Raw genomic sequence first — 23,036 nt, 5'->3', positions numbered from 1 at the left:
CTGTCCCCGGCAGCTTTCCAGCACTGGAGGAGTCTTAGCAGGCTGATGCAAACAACCGCCCTGCCGGCTCCAGTCAGAGAGAAGCTCCCAGCCGCAAATGCCTTCCCACCCAAAGTTCTTGTGGAAGGCAACCAGTCAGAAGGAAGACTGTGTTGCCTGGCCAGATGAGACCCCCTCCCCTCCCCTCCCCTCCCGCAGGCCGGCCGAGGAAGGTAGGCAGGCAGTGGGCCCTTCTCCCTCCTGGGGGCAGGTTCAGATGAAAGGGGTCCCAGCTCTGTCCTACCACGGGCCTTTCTCTGGCCTTCGAGTTGATAGGATGACAGTCACAGCAAACCATTTATGACATATGCTCAGTTAAATATAAAAGATCACCTATGAAAGAAAAATGGCTTTTGAGATGAAAGAAAATATCAGGAAAGATTATGTGGATTGACAATCCCTTTGACAATTTTTGCTCTATGAAACTGACTAGTATCCATCTTGGTCACCAAATCAGGGGAGAAATCCAGCAGGTTCTGACAGGTTCTGGAGAACCTACAGTGGAAATTTAATCCTTCGGGATTTGGCGGCATAGAAGTCAAATAAATAAATAAATTTGCAGTAGTTCAGAGAACCGGTACTGTTATGCGGGGCGGCAGGTTACAAGCCCCAATTAAGTCTGAAGTGGAAATTCAAACACACACTCTCTTTTAAAGTAAACAAAGGCAGTTTATCACAAAGAAAAAAATACGGTCCAAATGCACTTTTATCAGCCAAAGTGGTCTCCCACAAACCACAAACTTTGAAACCACAAAAGCAAAACAGATAAAGGCAGCTGTGAAGATGTCACAGCCACCCTCCCCTTTAAGAGTCCTCAAGCCAAAACTTAACTGTGAATTAGTCCAAGGATCCTGGTAAAATCCTGAAACAGTTCAAAGAGTCCTTGTACAATCCTGACGTAAAATCCTTGTACAATCCTGACGTTTTCTCCCTCTCCAAACTGATAAACTCCCAGGCCAAGAGGCAACAAGGCTGGTAATTTATCAGCAGCCCCATTAGCCTAATTGCCCCAGCCACGGGTGTTCTCCCTTATTTCCTATAATACTTGCGCAGTTGTTCCTTCCTTGACATCAACCTGCATCTGCCAACATGTATGAATGCCTCCTCATCTGAACCTAAGGATGGTAATGATGATGATAATTCACTAATGGGGTAATTAGCTAATGGGCTGCCTGTAATTACCTCCTCCCTTGATCCTACTTCACTAGAATCTTCCCCGACACAGAGGCTTCACTGTCGGAAGCTGTTGGCAGTAAAACTGGCATCTGATAATGTGAGGATTCTCCCACATCAACCCCCACAGTTCTTGGAGCAGGAGCTGGCCCAGAGCCAACCACAACAGGAACATACCACCTCTGGCTGGCCCCATAGTTGAGTGGGAATGGAGAGTTTGCAATATCCTTCCCCCAGGAGTGGGGACCCAATGGGGATTTTGCAGTAACCTTCTCCAGGACTAGGCAAAGAATAGATTTTATAGTTTCCTTCCCCTGCCACGCCCACCAAGTGAGGTCCACGGAGCTGATAGTAAAAAGTGTGAATCCCACCTCTGCCACATGGGTAGAAACTGGTATGAAAACCGAGAGCAGGCAAATGGCAAGCAGAGGGGACAGAGATTATGGTCAGCTGCTTTCTGGGATTGAACCCAGCAGAGGATAACTTCCTGATTATAGCTGAACACTCGTATTGCCAAGTTAGCCCTTCAAACCTGTGTGCTTCTCAAATGTAGATGGTTTGAATGTAGTGGCTCTGATGGTTTCAGCACACCGGTTTCCCTGTGTATTCACTCTTAAAGAGAGATCCATGCTTCCAAAGAGTCCCCGTGGAAGAGGTTTCAGGTGGGCCATTATCTTGATAGTTTGTAATTGGCCTCCATAAGCAGCTAGTTTGGCTGACTCAGGTCAGGCCTCTATGTTGGCTGGCTTGTGTTCAGTGACCCTGTTGCAAAAGTACATTGTTAGAAAACCCATTATGAACACTGAACACGCACTGGGGAGAAGTGGCAGTTTTTCAGATTGATGGTGTGATGTTGCCACTTTAGAGAAAAGGATCCATGAATTATTGACATAATGAGTTAATGTTGCTTGATTCTCCAAGGAGGCTGGTGCTATTTAAGGGCATTTTTAAGGTCCTTCATGGGGAAAGAGAAAACAATAAGAGTCTTACTTCACCTTGGGCAGATCCAAGTTTTCAAATGTTTGAAAAGCAAGAACTGTCTTTGTTTTTACTAAATGTATTTGTAATGGAATGTAGCAGGGGAAGGACTTGTAAAAACATAGTATAAACACAAAAGCTGTTTTAATTTTTCTCTAAAAGCCTAACTACTATAACTGCTGCATGAGGCAAAGCCCTTGACAGGTTTAGATCAAGCCTGCAGGCCAATTCACTGTGTGGAATGTGCCTCAGGAAGTAACTTCATCTCCACTGACTAGAGTTTGTACCCGCTGATCTGCAGGGGATGGGAGTTGGGGGCTCTTCATGGTTTGTAATATCCTGGATTGCCCCTTTACTCAGGGGTGAAGGAGGGGTATTCTTCAGGGGTACCCCTGAAGACCATGCAGCCGAAGACTAAGCTTGGACAGTTGCAAAATACAGTAACTCTTGTGTTGGCACTAGCACACTTTCAATACTATAACACAGGGGTCCCTAAAATGGCTCCCAGAATTGTCCAGTCCACAAGCCTTAATGTTGCCAAGCTTGAAGACACCTGTTGAGAGTTGTGTCGATGACCAGTTTTTCTTTTGGAGAATTGTCTTGAGCTGATGCTTCGGTTTCCTCCCCTTTCAGCCACACTCCCCAGAGGGGAAACACGGAAGGAAACTATTCCTCCCCTGCCATCTCAGCCTTCCAGCGCTGGATTCCTGCAGACCCGTCTTTTGGCTCATGCTGGTGCCACTTAGCAGACTTGCAATGACAGTTGTTGAAATGAATTCAAATGAATTAATAATGGTTACCTAATTATTCACGCACTTTAGAAGCCCTTTCACAGGGAGGCTGCTGTGGCCTAATGACCTCATTTACCTCCTATTGTAAATCCATTGAGCGGGAGGCGGAAAGAGGGGAAGGAAAACCAGCCTGAAAAATGGGCTCTGGGCTTTGTGCCCTGATCAGCAAATCACACCAAATAATGGTATGTATAACAGGTCTTTGGGTCTCAATTTCTCCTCCACAGCATCCTCTTTATTTTTTGTAAACCAAACTGAGATGATCTCTTCAGTGAGAAGACAAGACAGTTCCCGTTTTCCCATATAGCATCCTAAACATTCGCAGAATTAGCAGGAATGACATAAACCTAGACTGCCAGCAGAACAAGTGAAGAAAACTTGAGCAACAATTCACCCAACAAGTGTCCACTCAAGGTGACCCTTTGACCCCTCCAAGGAGGGTGTGTGGGAGTGGGAGTATGCTGGCTGAGCCCGGAGGGTACCGAGCCACGGGAGTCCTCCGTCCAGGCAGCAGTGGCCCTTCCAGGCAGCTGTTGCTCCCAGTAGAAGAAGCCAGAGGCTCAGCTGCAGCTCACGCTTACCTGCTTGGTTACCAGGCGGTGACAGTCTGCCATGGACTCTGTGGAAGGGGAATGCCTGGGGGAAATGTGCTTGGATCTGATTGACAGGGAGGAGTCAGCAATGGGAGCAGTTAAGGGGACTGAAGGATTTTGGCTTGCGATTCTCAGTTCTGGCTATGCAGTACTGCAATGCACTTGTCTTCTTATATCTTTCTCAAAAAATGGAGCCAAAGATCATTTCTATTTAGAAATTCAATTTTGTGGTACATCTGACACAGATTGCTATCACTGGTAAAATTATTCCAATCCCGAAGGACCCTGCTTATCCCAGATTGAAACATTTTTTTACAGTGGGAAAATGGGAAAAGGGATTTATTTTATAAAGAAAAGGCCAATAGCTCTCTAGGTGAAAAGCAATTAAAACCTCTTTAAATAGTATTCTTTCTCCATTTGCAGGCATCAGTAGTTTCTGGAGTGCACACCAAACAAACCTCTTTCCTCATAAGTGATATTATTTGGTTCTGTGAAAGTGGCCTTTGACTTGACAGGAAATTTCTTCCATCGACCTGCCATCAAATCTTGAGGCCCGTCTGCTACGCAGCCCTTCCTGCCCATCTGGATGCCAAAGGTTGTGGGGTTGATGTGTGTCTGCTCCAGGGGGATGTGGCTGAAGTGACCTTTGGGTTCGGAGAGAGCCACTCAGGGCGATGAGATGAGAATGGGAGAGTCAAGCAGTTCCGCCCAGTTGAGGCAAGGGACGATTGTGGTTTTCTCCTGAGTTGTGGCCTTACAGGAAACACCATCTGACCCCATGGGCAAGATATTGAAGAGAATAGGTGATCTACTTACTCGCCACCATCCAGATGGGCAGCAACTGTTCCACTGTACACCCTACAGTCCCCACAGCTGAGGGGAGGCTGTGAGGTGGAAGCTGACAAGGCTGGCAGCCTCTCTGTGGCAAGAGAGGTGGGGGGAGGCTGGCGGGATGTGTTTTGCTGAGGGACTGAGCGCCCAGCGGCCTCTGAAAGGTTTAACAACAAGGGAGGCCTGGCCCGAAGAACTCGGAGGCTCTTACTGGAAAAAACGGGCGGCTGCTCCTCCCTCAGGAAGGCCCGTTTGGCTGAGGTAAAGGCGGAAGGGACGGGACGGGCCTGCCTCGCTCCCACCAGGCCAGCCCCTCCTACGGACTGCAGCGGAGACTCGGAAGAAGGGGCGACGGTGGCCCGGCGGCCTCTGCTCGGGGTAAGAACCTCTCGGCCGCTCTTCCAGGGCGGGGCTGGCAGTAGGCCGCGCCAGGCGGGATTTGCGTGGCCGGCGGCCCTTTCCCCCGAGAGGCGTGGGCAGCGCTCGGGATGGGCGTCTGGGGCGTCTGCCATGCTTTCTTGGCGGCCGGGAAGCGCTCCATGGCCCACCTCCTGTGCTAAGAGGCGCCCGAGAACGGGGCTCTCCCCTCGCCCGCTCCCACTGGCGGAGCCGCCCTCCCTCCCTCCCAATTCCCATGGGGAGCAAGCAGCGAGCCGGGCCCTTCTCACCCGGGCACAGTGCGGCCCGCTTTTACCCGGAGGAGTCTGACTTCGGCCTCACCGCCGACGTGCGCTCCTCGGGAGCCGCCTGGAGGCGCGTAGCAGCAGGAGGCAGGACGCCCCGCGCGGGTCCCGGCTGCTCAGCCGCTTTCTCCGGAATCTTCCTGGTAGCCGCGGTGGGGAGGCGTCGCTTGCGGCCGCTGCGGTTGGCCTTCTTCCGGCTCTCGCCCTGACCAGCCCCGGCTCGCTCAGGCCCCTCTGGGGACTGCAGGAGTCTCGCGGCTGAGTCCGGCCGGGCACTTTTGCGTCAGCTTAGCGGGTTGCTTGGCGGTTGCAGACGCCGGGCCCAGTTTGGTGTTTTGGAAGGGGGACGGAGAATGCAACTCCTCTTACTTATACTTTACTCACTTCTTAAAAGTAGCAGCTAGGACCATTTTCACTCTTTAGCAGGAATGAAGAAATTACGAAAGAGGTTTTATTACAGTGATACATTCGCGATTCCCCCCCCCCCCCCTTTCTAACATGTTTTCTACAGCACGCTTTAAGTCATGGACTGGTAAAGTTCACTACATTTTGTTAAGATGATGTAGAACGTAAAATGTAATTTTTTGGTAGCAATAATTAATCCAGCAGATTGCATTCATGGCTGACGGCACTCTAGATACTAGCCGATGTAAACCCCCAGTTGGGGGACCGGCTGGACGACCACTTTATTTTCTCGGCTTAATTGTATCTTACGTCTGCAGTCCGCTGTCGTCCCCGTATTTGAATGCCGCCCCGCCCCGCAATCTCCTCCGGCTAATTTGGGGGGGGGGAGCCCCAGTGCCGAAGCCTTCGCAGAAGGAAAGGAAGGAGGCGACTCGGCGGGAATGAGAAATCCGCTTGGTTACTAGCAAGCGGCGCGGGGAAACGGGTTCGCTTTGCGGAGCCTGTTTTGGCTCCGTCGGCGGTGTGTTTGCGTTCTTCAAGAGAAGGAAAGAAACGCGGGGCTGTTTTTCTTAGACGTAAGAAGAATATAAAGGAGGGCAGGATAATCTAGTCAGAGTTACATAAGCTTTACAAGATCGATTTGCGTTTTATTACCTATCCTGTTGATAATGCCATCGGTTCCCCGCGATTCCATGGACCGGCTCCCCCCACGTGTCTTAGATCTCGTAGGCTTCCTTCGGTTGTGTTGTGTGGCTGCCGCGGAGTCAGGCGAGCAGCACAGATTGCGTGAACAGTCCGAGATTTTATTCACGCAGCCGCCAACATCTACTTCCTGACAGGGGAGAGAAAACGAAAGAAGGGAAGGAGGAGAAAAGCGTGTCCCCGATTTCCCTTTGCGCGGCGATCCCAGGAAACCGTATAAAATCTTCGACAGATCCCGCGTTTCCCAAAGTCAAGCGCAGGGAGGCAGGGAGTTAACAAGGCGGTAGAGGACAGCGAAATCTGTAGTACAGTATTGTGAAGTAAGTTCTTTGTTACTTCTTTGTAAGAAGTAAGCCGCCTAGAGTCAGGCAGCTTGTAAGCTTAATAAGTAAAACATTTTACAAGTTCCAGAAACTTTTCATAAAGTAGCCTAGCAATCCGGTGAACGCAGGACACACAATGCAAAGTAATATTTCCCCTCTGTCTTTTGGAATTCCTGTCAGTGTTTAAGTACCCGTTGTTTTTCCTTCTTTTTGGCTCTTCTTGGGCCGTTCTCTCCCCCCCCCCCTCACGCCAGTTAATTAGTAGCAGGACGTAGGGCCACGGCGGCCGCTCTTGAGCCGAGCTCTATGGGGATGAAGCGACTGAAACCCACCTACTTTTGACGGCTACTAGCTTCTAGATTTGGCGACGGGAGCCCAGACCTTTTCGTCCATCCCGTTTAAATTCTCGACCTTCACTCAGGGATAGGAGGCCCAGATTGTTGGGGGCAAGAGGCTGACGCTGTAACCCGCTTAGAGAGGGGCCGCAGAGCCCTGTGGAGCCCAGTTGCTATTGCTATTTAGAAAGAAACGCCTCCCCCGCCCGTGGATTAAATACAGCCACGCATCGTAGAGAAGTGGGCTGTGAAGTGATTCCTGTCCCGGTCAGGTCGCCCACGACATCCTTTCCTTACCCCCTCCAAGTCTTTGGGGTGGATAGCGCAGCGTTTCAGACTGCGGAAGAAGGCAGGCAGGCAAGCACCTCGCCCGCCGCTTCTTCCTGCGCGGGTGGGCAGGGGCGCGTGTGTCGCAGAGGCTCAGTCCCGCCACCCTCCCCTCCCTTCCTCTCATTTCTCTGGTCCCAGGACTATCTGAGTGATGGTTCTCATTGTGATCATCCGGCTTGACGACTTGCGCCCCAGAACCCAATTACTCTGCGTCTGCGCACCAAAGGTTTCGAACCCCGAGAGAGGATGAAAGAGCCCTCAGGATGCATAAATTATCCTCCGTGGGACTCGTAATTCATGGCTGGCGCTACAGCAGATAAAAAGTTTATAAGCTGGTTGGTTCTTTGTTTCCCCTTTGCTATCATCCACGTCATTAATACCCGCTATCAATAACCTCTATCCTTTGGAGCCAAGTGCCGGGAGATCGATCTGCGGCATCTTGATCTCCGCCTTGGAAGACACGGAATAATTTTCGCATTACAGTCACTTGAAACTGCTTTTAATTCATATTTAAAGCTGCAACTGACTCTGCGGAGCTTTCTGCAAAAAGACTAAAGGCGCCTAATTAATAATAAGTTAGAAACGAAGGAAGGCACCAGCCGATTAATATTTAATACCGGCCTCTCAGTCTCTTTGAATATGGCTACTTTCGAGCTTGGGCCGGAGCCCCTACCGTAAGTATGCAATTTATAGCGCGCAGAAATGATTTAAGATAATGATTTCCCCCAAATCTAATGCTAAATTATTTAGTGTTTTGCGAGCTTTCGTAAGTTTGTTTCTGACTGGGCAGCGCATTTAGGGGGATAACCAAAGGTCCTCTCCCGAGAGTCCCAAACCCTTTTTGAAAAAGATGGCGGGGGGAGCATCCCGCGTGGGCATCTGGCTGCTGGGTCACTTTCCGAGGCTTGTGTCCCGCATGGAAGTGCCCCGATTTGCAGTCTTTGGGGTAGGGATGACCGGACGTGCCCGACTAAGCCTCACGCTTCCTGCTGGCACAACCCTGGGAGCGCGACAATCCCTCATCTGTTTCTGCACCGTGTCTGGCCGTTGGTGGGGATTTCACTTATAAAATCCAAATCCTGGCTCCCTGGGCCCGTACAGTGAAGTATTTGGGGATCCCTCAAGTCTCAGCCAAGGGCGTCGTGGGTGAGACTTCCTTCCAGTACAACCCTGCCGCAAGGGGCAAGTTTAGAGTAGAGTAGAATAATTTAATTTAATTTAATTATTTTATTTTATTTTTGGATTTGTATGCCGCCCCTCTCTGTAGACTCGTAGGGGCTCACAACAAAATAACACAGAATATAATAGAATTCTTTATTTGCCAAGTGTGATTGCACACACAAGGAATTTGTCTTTGGTGCAGATCCTCTCAGTGTATATAAAAGAAAAAGATACATTTGTCAAGAAACGTGTGGTACAACACTTAATGATTGTCATAGGGGTCAAACAAGCAATCAGGAAACAATCAATATTAATAAAAGTCTTAAGGATACAAGCAACAACTTACAGTCATACAGTTCTAAATGGGAGGAAATGAGTGATAGGAATGATGAGAAAAAAACTACTAGTAATAATAGTGCAGATTTAGTAAATAGTTTGACAGTGTTGAGGAAATTATTTATTTAGCAGAGTGATGGCTTTGGGGGGGGAGAGAAACTCTTCTTGTGTCTAGTTGTCTTGGTGTGCAGTGCTCTGTAGCGTGGTTTTGAGGGTAGGAGTTGAAACAGTTTGTGTCCAGTATATGAGGGGTCAGTCGACATTTTCTCAGCCTTCTTTTTGACTCGTGCATTATGCAGGTCCTCAATGGAAGGCAGGGTGGCAGCCCTTGTTTTTTTCTGATTCTCCTCTGAAGTCTGTGTCGGTCTTGATGGGTTGCAGAACCGAACCAGACAGTGACGGAGGTGCAGATGACAGACTCAGTGATTCCTCCGTAGAAATGGATCAGCAGCTCCTTGGGCAGTTTGAGCTCCCTGGGTTGGCGCAGAAAGAACATTCCTCGTTTTGCTTTTTTGATGAAGTTGTTGACGTTAGGTGACCATTTTAGACAGTTAGCATTTTAATGCTAATTTAAATGTTAGGTGAGCATTTTATGCATACTTCCTATAATGGCCGTTCTTGCATTTTGTCTCGCTCTGGCCAAATGTTTTTCGATTGGTTTGTCTCCAGGAGTGAGTGAAAACAGCGCTTTGTCCAAGCAGCGCTCCCTGGGAGGCAGGCGCGGGTTTTGGCATTCGGTATTTAAAATCGATATTTCTATGCTGCCTGCCAGCTTCCAAAGAAAGGCCCTGGTGGATTTGTTCTCTTTCGAGTGCATTTATAATTCAAACATTAAATCCAAATAATACAACTGAATAGCTTTTTGGTGTCATCGGGTTACAATATTCTACAATTTTCCATCAAAGCTCTAATTTATGTAGTCATTTATATATATTTTAGTCCCCTATGTTCATTACTAAAAATGATTCCAAACAAAGATCTGTTCAACAACAATTATTTATTACATTAATTAATTAAACCCCATTAAACTTTTAAAAGCTATCTTTTAAAATAGTTTTCAATATCTATCTAAAATCATAACATCTTGCAAGCCCTGAGACTCGAGTTAATTCTGGATTAAACTGAAACCTAGAGCTTTTACCAAAGGCCTACTTTTGGGGGGGGGGGAATGAAACTCAATGGGAGTTTTAAGCACTGCTGTTAAAATGTGCAATTTTACTATTCTTGGTGGATCCCCACTGATCTATTCTTTCCTTCCAAGTCAACAAAGAAGTAAGTGTGTGCCAGCCATTCATCAAGATGAACTTGAAGTTCAAAAAATCTTTCTTGAGAATTCCTGGCCAGAATAAATAATGTGGTCAAGTCTAAATTTTCTTCCTTGCATTGGTTGAAAATGGTGGCTTTCCCTGGCTAGCATCAAAATCCTGGGAGTAACTGTTCATGGGAGTTCCACAGATGATGTGGTGGGATTGAAGGATTTTGGAAGTGAGGCTAAACTGATAAAGAATTCTTCAGTCTACAAAGTCACCTAATTCTGCCCAAGAGAATACCCTAAGTTTTAATCAGCCCTTTTAATTGGCTGTGATGATAGATGATAGAGCCGGTTTGAGAAGAGGGAATTGCCACAGGCAGCCGATATTTGGTTGCGACATTTCTCCAAATCAGATAAAATAATGTGATCTTCTGGAGTAAATTAGTCTCAGCTGTGTCACACTGAAGATCCTACAGACATTCTTGATGGCAGCCCTAAACATGGAGAAATAAATGCAGGTTTACAACTTCTATGCTTCATGTTTTGAATTAAAAGCTCCACTAGTAGATGCTTGGAACAAACTCCCAGCAGATGTGGTTGGTCAATCCAAAGAAACTGAATTTAAACATGCCTGGGATAAACATAGATCCATCCTAAGATAAAGTACAGGAAATAGTATAAGGGCAGACTAGATGGACCAGGAGGTCTTTATCTGCTGTCAATGTTCTATGTTTGTATGTTTCTTTATGAGCCAAAAAAGCCAACGCAATCCTAATTAATTAATAGAGGAATACAATCCAGGACTAGGGAGATACTGACACCACTCTATAAAGCCTTCTTTAGACCACACCTAGAGTCCTGCATCCAGTTTTAGTCACCGCCATAGTTCCCTCTAAGCTGAGCAGTGAGCAATCGCTCACTTAAAAAACATCATCAACTCAGAGTTTTCCAAACCTGCCCAGAAGCCGAGAGGGAAAGAGTGAGAGGGAAGGAGAGAGAGAGGAAGAGAGAGAAACAGATAGAAAAAAGAGAGGAAGGAAAAGAGAAAGAAAAAGAATGGGAGTAAGGAAGAGAGAAAGAAAATCAAAATCTAGTTTGAAACTAGCTCAACTATTTAAGTGGCATTTTGATATTGATAGAGTTGCCCTATTATGAGCTCACTGTTATAGACACACAGTACAGTATTTTATTTTGAAATTCTCTGAGGCAAAACAGGGTGGGTTTTTTGTTTGTTTGTTTGTTTGTTTGTTTGTTTATTATTTCTGTGCCACCCAGTCCCAAAGGGACTGCCGCTCAGACACTATACTTTTCCGCCCACCCCCCCAAAAAATTAGGGGGAACACTGGTCACCACACTAGAAAAAAGACATTGAAACTCTAGATAAAGTTCAACCTATCTCATAGGTCGGAGAGGGGCGGCATACAAATCTAAATAATAAATAAATAAATAAATAAATAAATAAATAAATAAATAAATAAGTGGTGGTTGTGGGGGGGAAAACCATAGAAGCCATATGTTGTCTTGATCTGCATGGAAGGTGGGATATAAAAATGTGTAAACATATTTATGCTTTTATGCTAGGATTTTTCTAAGGTTAAAAGACATGGCTTCTTAGAGTATACAAAGCAATTTAAAGTTTAATCCTTTCAACTTTCCAAGACCTTTGAGTTATTCTTGTATTACAGTAATGATATGTCAATGTTTAATATCCATCTGATTTCTATATTTGGCATTTATTATCCCTATCAGTATCCAACTGATTACAATGGCATAACTTGTAGCAAGGCATTGTATAAGTGTCTGTTGGAAGTAGGTTCTGCTACATTCAATGGAATTTAGTTCATAGTGGAATATATAGAAATGTATCCATAATTTCCAGAGGGAGAGAAAAATGATGTTGTAATATGTTTGTTTGAGAGCCTTACCTCACTCAGGTTCTTTGGCTGAGCTTTATTGCCATGGTCATAGGAACACACTTTATATAATCTCTGCTTTAACTATTAATTGATGCAAGAGCTTTGCTCTCTATTTCTCTCTCTTGCTTATTTACACATAAGCATCCTTGGATTCACGCACAGAATTTGAAGAGTTCAGTTAAAAATCAATTCACTTCCTTTGGTCCTGGTGAAACTAATGGTTGATGTTTGCAGATCTTACTGTTCCATAGTGCTTTTTGCTATGCAAAGCATTATTCAGGCAATCCCACAAATGTTGATAGAGAATGTTAAGTTGTCTTTCCCATAGCCCAGGAATATGAAACTCCTCCTGGCTGCACCACGACGTTTTTAGGGGCTCAAGGGTCCTTTCCTCGCCCTGGCTGCTTAGCCCACTTGAAGAAAAGCTGCAGGAAGATGGCCCGTGGAGATGCTTCCTTTGGGACCTCCCCCCCCCCCCCCAGCTGCAGCTTTAATGCAAGAACCAGTTAGTTATTCTGTTACCCTTCAAACAGGTTGTCCTGGCAAAGGAAGGAATTGGTTTGGGGCACTCCTGCCAGGAGTTAATCTGGGGATTTGGGCTGCTTAGTTCTTCAGATTCTATTCCAAAAGGTATTCGGAAGTGCAGCATTTCCCTGCAACCAAGGCCACAGAGAAGTGAAACGTGGTTCCCGAGAAAAGATACCACCTGCCTTGCAACTGTAAACAGATGATAGGGTGTGGCCCTTTGTGCTCCTTTTAAAAAGTATTACTGCTCAGTCTTCTTGAGCATCATTGACAACCAATGGCCATCTACATTTTGGTCAAGTTACTAAGCGTTGCTTTCATTGAATTCCAAGTCACTAAATACTGCAACTCTCGTTTTTCAGGTGCTCATTACAACTCATGAGATGCAACCAAAGGAGGAAACCTCTGCCAACTAAATTGTTTCAACAAAGTCATGTAAGCCCATTGAAGACCTGAGTGACAGAATGTGGAAAGGTGAGAACAAGGGCACGATTGATTGTGGCTTAGAGGTTGCCAAATGCTTTGCGCTGGTCCTGATGCTCGTGTTCCTAGAGTTTCAGATGTTAATGGACAAACCAGAGCTTAGCCTCAGCCACTCCTGGAACGTTGCAGAATATTAAGCAATGGGAGTGGAAAATGCAGAAATAAACATGCCATCTCCTTCAAAAAAGATGATGAAAAGAATGCTTTGCAGAAAGGGCATCAGACCAGAATACTTATGGGACTGCCTTCTGCCACACGAATCCCAGCAGCCAGTTAGGTCCCACACACTTGGCCTTCTCCGGGTCCCTTCGACTAAACAATGTTGTCTGGTGGGACCCAGGGGAAGAGCCTTCTCTGTGGCGGCCCCTGGCCCTCTGGAATCAACTCCCCCCAGAGATCAGAACTGCCCCCACTCTCCCCATCTTCCGCAAGATGTTAAAGACTCACCTATGCCGTCATGCATGGGGGGATTAACTCCCCCCTCTCTTCTGACTATAGCACTTGAGAATGGTATGACTGTGTAGAATTGGTTGTTTTTAATAAGGAGTTTAAATTCTACTTTTATTAATTGGATTTGTATAATTGTTTACTGTTTACTTATTGTCCTGAGTCACCCCGAGTCCACGGAGAGGGGCGGCATACAAATCCAATAAATAAGTTAATAATAATAATAATAATAATAATAATAATAATAATAATAATAACAACAACAACAATAACAATAATAATAATAATAATAACAATAACAACAACAACAACAATAATAATAATAATAATACCCTGCGCAGGGGGGCGGGTTGTGATTTGTTTACACCAGTTAATCACCGCAGAGCAGCACTGCCGAGAGGTTCTGCCCTTCCCGAGGAAGAATTAGAGCAGTATCTTATCTTACTAAAGTTCCACAACTGCATTTTCGAGAGGAAATCTTTTCCAAAAGACTAGGTGTGAGGAGCTGAGCCGAGGTCCCCCTTTCCTTGCTGGGGAGGGGGGGGAGGCGGGGGGCGAGGAGGAAGGGGAGACAGAGGCCGAAGTCTGGAAGTCGGCAGCGAGCAGCGGGTGTGCCTGAGAAAGAACCGAAGGGCAAGGCCAGCAAATGGGTTGGAAGGTCGCTGCCAGGTAGGGCCCCAGCAGCGGCGCAATAAAACTTTAACAAATACCTATCAAATGAAATAAGCTTTTGTTAAACTTGTCACTTTCGATGACCTTCGCACAATCTGCCCTGACCCGCAAAGGTTGTTGGCTGGACCAGACAGGCGGGAAGATGCCACCAGGAGCGAAGGGCCCTTCTTGCTCGCGAATCCAGGACCGTTTCCAAGGCGAGCTTGCAGCTCTCGGGCGGACGGCTGGCTTTGCTCGGGAGCGGCCGCGGCAACGCCCTAAATCCGTCCCGGGCTTTAGAAGGCAGATGCTGGCCGAGCTCCGTCCCCAGCGGGCTCTTCCCGGCAAAGGCGGCGGGCGCAAAGCTCCGGCTGTGGAGGGGGGGTCGCGCCGGGCGAGCGGGGCTGCGAGGGAGGCGGGGTCGAGGGAGCCTCAGCGCGCATGACCGCCAGCTGCAGCAGCGGCGGGTTCCGCGGCCAAAGGCTCGGCAGAGAGAGCGCGGTGCCTGAGGCGAGGAGGGCTGGGCAGGCGTCGGGCTCCGGCTGCGGGGGGGGGCCCGTTCTAGGGCGGCCGCGGGCCTTCCGGCGGAGGGCCACACCGGCCACGTGGGCTGCGCCGCGCCGCTTCAGGAGGGAGAGCCGCCGGATCCCGGCTCCTGCTGTGGTGGGGACAACGGAACGGTGCGCGTCCTCGGCCCGCCCGCTCCCCCGGCCGCCCGGAGGCGTCCCTGGGGATGGCGCACCCCTGCAAGCTCAGCCGTGAGAGCGAGGCACCCACGGGGGAGCAGCTGAGCGCCGGCCCTCAGGACTGCGCCTCGGCCGTGCAGCCGGGCGGCGGCCACCCTTTAGGTCCCCTCGCTGGCGCCCTGGCCATGACCTCCCTCCTGGTTGGCAGCGGCGGCCGGGAATACCACCAGGCGCATCACCGGAGCTCCGCGGAGCCCCCGCTGGCCGGGCCGTTGCACCCCGCGCTAACGAGCAGCTGCCAGAGTCTCTCCGGGCTGACCGGGAGCAGCAGCAGCAGCAGCTACACTCTGCTGACGCCCCTGCAACCGGCCCTGCCGCCCATTTCCACCGTTTCGGCCAAGTTTCCTCACCACCCCCACTCTCACCCTGACGCGCACGGCAGGCTGGCGGGCAACTTCGCCCTCTTGCCCGACAATCTCTACCCCTCGCCGTATTCCCAGGAAGTGGCCGGCCTGGGGCAGACTCTCTCCCCACTGGGCAGACTCCAGTACGCCCAGCAAGGACTGTCCCATTATGCCCACGGCGGAGTGGCCATGCCGGCCGAGAAAACGCTCACCCCCGGCGACTTCGAAGCCCAGCGCCCGCCCCCCTTAGCCCGCCCGGGCGACCCGCATCTCACCCCGGCTACAGCCGGCCTAGCTCCACCTGGCGGGATCCCTCCGCAGCCTCACGCCCGCCTGGGCTCCCGAGGGCAGGGACAGATGCAGGCCTCGTCCAGGGACCCTAAACCTGCCGCCGCCTCGCAAGGGAGCGCCGGGAGCCACTCGGGGCAGCTGGAAGAGATCGACACCAAGGACGTGGCCCAGCGGATCACCACCGAGCTGAAGCGCTACAGCATCCCGCAGGCCATCTTCGCCCAGAGGGTCCTGTGCCGCTCGCAGGGAACGCTTTCCGACCTGCTGAGGAATCCTAAGCCCTGGAGCAAACTCAAATCAGGGCGGGAGACCTTTCGCAGGATGTGGAAGTGGCTGCAGGAGCCCGAATTCCAGCGGATGTCCGCGCTCCGATTGGCAGGTGAGGGGCAGCGACGCGGGCACCGGCGGAGGGGCAAGACCCGTCTTCCTGGGATCCCACGGCAGAAACCCGGCAGAAGAGGCCGCGCTGTCTCTCCTGCGCCCGAGGGGAGGGGCGGAAAGGAAGCCCTGGCCTTCAGCAACCCACGGGACTAAGTCGGTCCTGTGCCAGGAGGCGGGCCCGGTGCCAGGGACTGCGGGACGCCCTCAGATTATCGGCTTCGCTGCAGACGTCGCTTCGGTGTTCCCGGCAGTGTAGGGCCGCCTCTCCTTGCGCACGAACCAGCCTCCGGGCTCAGCCTGTGCCTTTCTGAAGCGTTTCCAGACAGGGAGAAAACTGGTAGGAGTTGGCTTGCAACGCGACCCCCCAGTCAAACCGGGAACCGCTTGGTTAGCTATTCTAATTTTCCCGGGAAGGACAGAAGCCCTTCCCAAATGGTTGTAGGTCGCTCGGGGGGCTGGGGTGGTGGTGGTGGGCAGGCTGCACGTGGTTCTGAAGAGAATCCATGCTTTGGAGGAGCGGGAAAATAGGAAATGGGGGTGGGTGGAAGAGATTTGCCCTGTAAGTGAGGGTCTTGAATGGCGCCTTGTGAAGCTCGGGCCTTCCCTTCGGCCAGAGGCGGTTGAGGAGCTGGGCAGGATCCAGACGTTGAGGGAACGGCTTTCCTCGAGGCGGGCAGGTCCACCGCGCAGGCCAGGGCTCAGATTTCAGGAGGCGGCAAGAGGTTTTCCTGCTCTTGGGGTGGGAAGGCGGCTTGTCCCTTGTTGGCCTTATTGGTCCCTTTCCCGAGAGGGAAGGAAGATGAGCCGATCCCTGGACACCACCGGAGAGATCCCGGGGCGGCTCTAAGCCGGCCTTCCACGGCCAGGAGCTCCTTTGCTCTGGCTAAGGCGCCCTTGTTTCCGGCTGCTGCTACTGCCGCTTGATATCCCTGTTGGTCCACAGAGAAGCAGCGGAAACCACACAAAATACTTTCACCGGCAGGTCCCGCGTGAAGGAGAGCGAGGGAGGCCCAAGGTCGCTGGAGGGCAACTTTCCCAAGGGACGCGCTGGCCGGGACAGACCTGGGCTGCCCCGACCCTCGTTAGTCGTTAGGGAAGAGGGAAGCGCGCTCCGGTTGCCCGTCTCCGGTGGCGAAGGGCAGAGAGCGGAGAAAGGGCGCCCGTGAAGGGCCCTCAGCAAATTGGGACCCGCCGGCTTCTTTCGAGGAAGCCCGCGCCGCCTTTTTCCCGAAACGAGCCCCTCGCAGGTTGCAACGGCTGGCTTGGAGGTGAAAAGACGGAGAAGCGGTTCCCGAGGAGGGGGCGGGGGGAGCACGGGGCAAGGTTTTCTCCTGTGCTCCCTGCATTTTTCTCAGCACTAGCGATGCTCGGGAAAACCCAAACCGAACCCCGCAGGACAGCCGCGTGGATGCTAGGCGTATTCCAACAAAGGCTTTTTCTTAGAATCAGTGGCAAGATTTATTGCCTTTGCGTTTGTTTATACCGAGTTCGTCTGGCGTTCCTGCCACTCGCGCCGGTGGCCTTCAAGGACCCGCCTCGGCCGAGCGGTGGCAACTCCTGCAAGCGAAGGTGCGCCCGGAGGCGCTTCACGGTGCACCGTCCTCTTTGGCTCCGGAAATTCTCAGAGCCTGGGCCTCCTACTTTAGCCCCGTGCCATTGCTAGTTTCTTGGCCAAGTCTGTTCTTAGGAAAGGCAGCTAGGATTGTCTGGCATTCGATCCTATGACTAGATAAATATCTCTAGTCTTGGATCCCTAAAATGGGTCAAGAAATGGATTTCCTTTATTATTATTATTATTATTATTATTATTATTATTATTATTATTATTATTATTATTTAGATTTGTATGCCGCCCCTCTCCAAAGACTCGGGGCGGCTCACAACAACGCCTCCTGAGAAAGTTATGCAAGAAATAAATATTAAGTAAATTATTATTTTTTATTTTCTTGTACTATTTCTAACCTATTCTAATTATCAGTACTGTACTGATGTTTATTAGTCTTATGTCCTGACTTTTATGTGGGAGCTCATCTGGGTTTTCATTGTGTTCCAATAATAACCAACCTGTAGGAGAGGCTCAGTTAGGGGGCAGGAGTCTTCAATAAAAGAGAGAAACATTTGAGAAACAGTCCTGTGCAGTGCTCTGTATGGGGTCAGTGTCTGGTTCTTAAATTGAAGGAACTTATTTCCTTGGCTTCAGGACTTGTTCTCACCTTGAGTCAATACGCATGGACGGAGGCCCTTGGTCCATTCAGAGTCCTCTGGCTTTTCCTTGCTGAGGTTGAAAGCTGCTCGGGATCCAACTGGCTGTCAGAGTGGACCGTTCTGTACATTAGTCTGTGTGTTTATTCCTACCATTAGGGAAAATGGATCTTTCAGGAGGGCAGGCGAGGAGAGGGAGGGTGTCAGCTGATGGAGGTTGGCAGGCTGGGGTTTCTGAGCTGGGAGACTGTATTGCAGTGCTTTTGGGTGTGTGGAGGCTTTTATTCTTTGGGTTAGGCTGGATCACAGGGCCCTTTCAGTTGTGGAGGGGATAATCAATTTGTACCTAATGGGATTAAGCCAAGAAAGGACTGGGACTGACCTTAAACATATTTAAATGAGGATGCTTGTTGGTGCCCTCTCCATTGTGTTTGTTAGGTTTATTTTCTCCACCAGACTATCCACCTCTCTCTCTGGAGGGTACGTTTTTGACCCACGGCTAATCTCCGCTTTGCCTCTGTTGCATCTCTCCTGAATCATTGCTCTGATCAGGCCAGTCACATCTACAAAGGGATGGGCCCCGTCTTCTGTCTCTCCTTTTCAGCACATGGTCAGCCAGCAGGACTCCAGGCTGGTTGGGCTGCCCCTCTTGTGAGACCTCGCTTGGGCATTCCCATAAAAATGGGAAATAAAGAAATGGTTTTAAGAGGACCCTGCAACCAATGGGACACATGGCCAGGACTGTGTACCTAGCTAGGTCTTCATTAAAGATGTTCCACTGCTGTGGGCATTCATGTACCAGAGGTGTGGTGTGAAAGTGGTCTCTACGGATGCTTGTCTGCCCACCCTCTCGAGATGCCTCGGAGAACAGAGGTGAATTCCAGCTGTATTCTTGGGATGCACTGGGTGTCAGACTGACTCCTCCACCTCTGAGAGAGAAGGCGAGGCCAAAGCCTCGCTGACCCAAGTCAGCATTCCCATTTGTGGACACAGGCCCCCAAAGTAGGCGAAGGATGTTCCTAATGAGCAGGCCACCTCCAGAGAAACGACTTGCTTGGGAAAGAAGCTATGCTACTCGCTACGGGGCCTTCTCCTCCTCCTTCTAGAGGATTTCATGGCTTGCAGCTGGTGCCCTGGCAGGTCTGTTGTTTAGATTTCACTGCTGCACTCAGTGCCTGCTCTTGCTGTGGCCCCTCCAGCCTCTCACCCTCACTTCTAAGCAGCTTAAAGCCTTCTGTTGGGGGAAAGGCTTATTGCTGCTTTTCCTGGCATCAATATTGTAGTCATTTCACTAACAGAGACTAGTGTGGCTACCAGAAGTTGCTTGGGTTGTGTAATTTTCAGCCCTGGTTCACTGGCCAGGCACTATGATAAAGGCTGCTCCAAAACTCATTCAAGACTCTTGAATTCCTTTCTCCTTATGAGAAATGAAGCCCCATCTAGAGGGTGCAGATTTAACAACCTAACAGTAGTTGCTTCACTTAATTGTATGAAAAAGTGAGAAATATTGCACGTCTGACCAGGGCCATGGTGTCTGTCACTGTGATTGATATTATTGGCATATAGATATACTTGTAGCAAAAATTAGATGTGGAAATTGCCTATTGAATAGAAGTTACTTTAGAACAGCGGTCCCCAAACTACGGCCCGCTGAGGTCTTTTAACCGGCCCGCAGAAGCACATGAGGTTTTAACAATCGATATAATAAGCTCCCGAATCTCCTGTCCACTCGCTGCAGTTGGCTGCTGAGCGAGGAGGAGGTGGAGAGGCAAGAGGCGGGGAGGAAAGCGGGCCTGCAATTGGCCCCTTTCTTTGCCGCCTTTAGGGAGAGAAACTGCTGCTGCCCTATGGCAGAGCAGCAACAGTTCATCTCCCTAAAGGCGAGAAAGAAAGGGGCCAATTGCAGGCCCGCTTTCCTTCCCGCCTCTTGCCTCTCCACCTCCTCCCCACCTCCTCCTCCGCGGTATGTGGATGGGAGATTCAGGAAAACAAAGCAAAGAAAATGATGGAGGGAAAGAACGAGGGAGAGGAAAATGAAACAAATGCGAGAAAAGGAAGAGGGAAGAGAGAAGTGGAGAGGAAGGAGGGAGGAAGGAGGAAGGAAGGAGAAATGGAGGGAGTTTGTTGATTTAAGTTTAAATTTACTTGTTAATAAAGAAGTATAAATTACTTTATTACTTAATTATTAATTACTTAATTACTTATTTCTTCTTTATTTTAAATATTGTATTTGTTCCCATTTTGTTTTTTACTTTAAATAAGGTATGTGCAGTGTGCATAGGGATTTGTTCATAGGGTTTTTTTATAGTCCGGCCCTCCAACAGTCTGAGGGACAGTGACCAGGCCCCCTGTGTAAAAAGTTTGGGGACCCCTGCTTTAGAATATTCAAATGATTTTCCTAAGGAATTCACATTAAATCAGATTCATGATTCATTTCAAAGGCAAATGGTGTACTCATAATAAAATCCTCTGTCATTCATCCACAAGAAATGACATTTGTTCTTTAAGAGGAAGCATGAAGTCTGCACAAGGGTTTCAAGAGGACCTGGCCATAAACATTGTTGTTGTTGTTTTAATATTAGCTGCTCAGCTCTGTAGCTGCTGCCAGGAAGGGATAATTCATGCCTTTTTCTGTATGTGTAGGCAGGGCATAAACTTGTCCTTAAAAGTAGGAAATGGTTTAACAGAACATAACAGAATAACAGAGCTGGGGGAGACTTTGGAAGTCTTTGCCCTTCCGAAGGCAAGCCCTTCCACTGATTTATTGTTCTGTGTATCTGGTTGTGTTTCTCTGATGGCTTACGCTTCTCTCTTAATGAGCTGACCAAATGCAAAATATACAGTGCTCACTTTGAGGTTGAGCCAGTCCAAAACAGAGCATAACCACCCTCCATGCCTGCATGAGGAGGGGGCCAGAAGATAGTCTTCGTGCACACAGCATGCTTTAGCTCTTAATGCAGTCTCAATGTGAAGAGTCCTATAAAATGTTTTAGAACATCCTGGGAGTTGTCTTTCCCAGATGTTAGGTTTTGGTTCCAGCTTTGAAATAATAATAATAATAATAATAATAATAATAATAATAATAATAATAATAATAACAACAACAACAATAATAATAAGACTCAGGGCGGTTCACAACAAGAATAAAACAATACAGATACAAATGTAATAATTACAACTCTAACTAAAACCCATTATCCTAAAAACAATCGATACTACACAATCATACCCATAATTTTAATGGTCAGAGAAGGAGATACATTAGAGACCTGACCTTTCTTAAGAATAGAAAATATTCGGAATCTTTGGGAAGCAGCAGGGATCCCGAATGCCCCAGGACTTCAGCCCTCCAGTCTTACCTGCTACCAGCTCATGTTTGAAAAGTCTGAGTGCTAATTCGGGAATTTTTTTTCATGGTTTCCTGAATCTGAAGATTGATGTCAGGTCTTATTGAATTGGAGTAGTGGAGAATTAGTGCTAAGCATATTTACTTATAGTATGTGTGTGATTTTGGATTTTTCTAAGACAAATGTGTCAAAAACTACTGTTTGAAATAATTTCACGAAATGGGGTTCACATTGTTTTGGTCAATGTGTCACTGTAGCCCTTTTAATCCATTTTCCATCACTTACCATCATAGTTCCCTCTAAGCTGAGCAGTGAGCAATCGCTCACTTAAAAATCATCATCAACTCAGAGTTTTCCAAACCTGCCCAGAAGCCGAGAGGGAAAGAGTGAAAGGGAAGGAGAGAGAGAGGAAGGGAGAGAAACAGATAGAAAAAAGAGAGGAAGGAAAAGAGAAAGAAAAAGAATGGGAGTAAGGAAGAGAGAAAGAAATTCAAAATCTAGTTTGAAACTAGCTCAACTATTTAAGGGGCATTTTGATATTGATAGAGTTGCCCTGTTATGAGCTCACTGTTATAGACACACAGTACAGTATTTTATTTTGAAATTCTCTGAGGCAAAACAGGGTGGGTTGGTTTTTTATTTGTTTGTTTATTTGTTTGTTTGTTTATTTATTTATTATTTCTGTGCTGCCCAGTCCCGAAGGGACTGCCGCTCAGACACTATACTTTTCCGTCCACCCCCCCAAAAAATTAGAGGGTACACTGCTTACCATTGATTGGCTTGACCATCCGAACAGCTGCAGCCATTCAATTCACAGTCACATCCTAAAAACCTTGGAAATTAGTAATATATGCTTATCTGGTGAAGAATGAATTCCACTGAACTCCAATGTTTTTTTGGTTGTCTTTAAGACTGCATTAAAATTTTCTACTTTAAAAATGCAGCCTTTCTTTATTGAAACCATTTTGCTATGTAATAGATTGTTATATAAAAAAAGAACTCTCTGTTATTTACCCCAAGTCTGAAAGTGATTTCTTCATAATATTGCAGCTTGCAAACGGAAGGAGCAAGACCAAGGGAAAGACGGAGGAAATGCACTAAAAAAACCCAGACTGGTCTTTACTGATGTCCAACGCCGAACCCTCTATGCAATATTCAAGGAAAATAAACGTCCTTCCAAAGAATTGCAGATCACAATTTCCCATCAGTTGGGGCTGGAACTGAGCACAGTGAGCAATTTCTTCATGAATGCACGACGGAGGAGCCTGGATAAATGGCAAGACGAGGACTCCTCGGGCTCTTCATCCTCTTCTGGCACTTGTACCAAAGCTGGGCTGCAAATTTAGTCTTGGTGCAAGAGCTTTAAAACCAGCCAGAGCTGCTGGCAGTTGGGTGGTATATATATATTATTTATTTATTTTAAATTTTTGTTTTTATTGTTTTTATTTATAACAAATGAGCAGGACCGCAAGAAAGCAGGTTTATGCTTAACTCATTATTTATAAGTCCAAAGAAACAAAAACTTATTTCATCTGATTTGGAATTTGCTCTAAATGACAAATTTTCATAGAATGGCTTGCAAAACAAAATGGTTAAAGTGAAATAGAGGGAGAAAACTGATCTTTACATCTTCATTCTTGCACTTATCTACAGTCTTTGATCATCTAATGTTGGAGCATGGTGACAATTTGTTATCAAAACACATATCCTCAGGTATGGCTCCTCATGTCCACGGCAAAACTACGGAGATGAACATTTAGTGGAAGCAATA

General features: G+C 48.2%; 1 protein-coding gene across 1 annotated transcript; it reads left to right on the top strand.

The window, feature by feature from the left end:
• Positions 1 to 14,687: 14,687 nt before the first annotated feature.
• On the top strand, positions 14,688 to 22,665 carry ONECUT1 (one cut homeobox 1). The gene is made up of 2 exons (XM_070762747.1): positions 14,688 to 15,714; positions 22,316 to 22,665. Exons 1-2 carry the CDS (start codon positions 14,688 to 14,690, stop codon positions 22,609 to 22,611), a joined length of 1,323 nt encoding a protein of 440 aa, XP_070618848.1. The 3' UTR covers positions 22,612 to 22,665.
• Positions 22,666 to 23,036: the final 371 nt, after the last annotated feature.

This window comes from Erythrolamprus reginae, chromosome 10 (genome assembly GCF_031021105.1).
Source record: "Erythrolamprus reginae isolate rEryReg1 chromosome 10, rEryReg1.hap1, whole genome shotgun sequence".
Lineage (NCBI taxonomy): Eukaryota > Metazoa > Chordata > Lepidosauria > Squamata > Dipsadidae > Erythrolamprus > Erythrolamprus reginae.
The sequence above is the reverse complement of the archived record's forward strand: the minus strand, read 5'-3'. Positions and strand labels throughout refer to the sequence as shown.

Bases quoted from the DNA above. Each gene is read 5' to 3' on its own strand.
- ONECUT1 (XM_070762747.1), top strand. From the start codon at position 14,688: ATGGCGCACCCCTGCAAGCTCAGCCGTGAGAGCGAGGCACCCACGGGG. The intron at 15,715-22,315 runs GTGAGGGGCAGC...ATAATATTGCAG, and splicing joins GTCCGCGCTCCGATTGGCAG to CTTGCAAACGGAAGGAGCAA.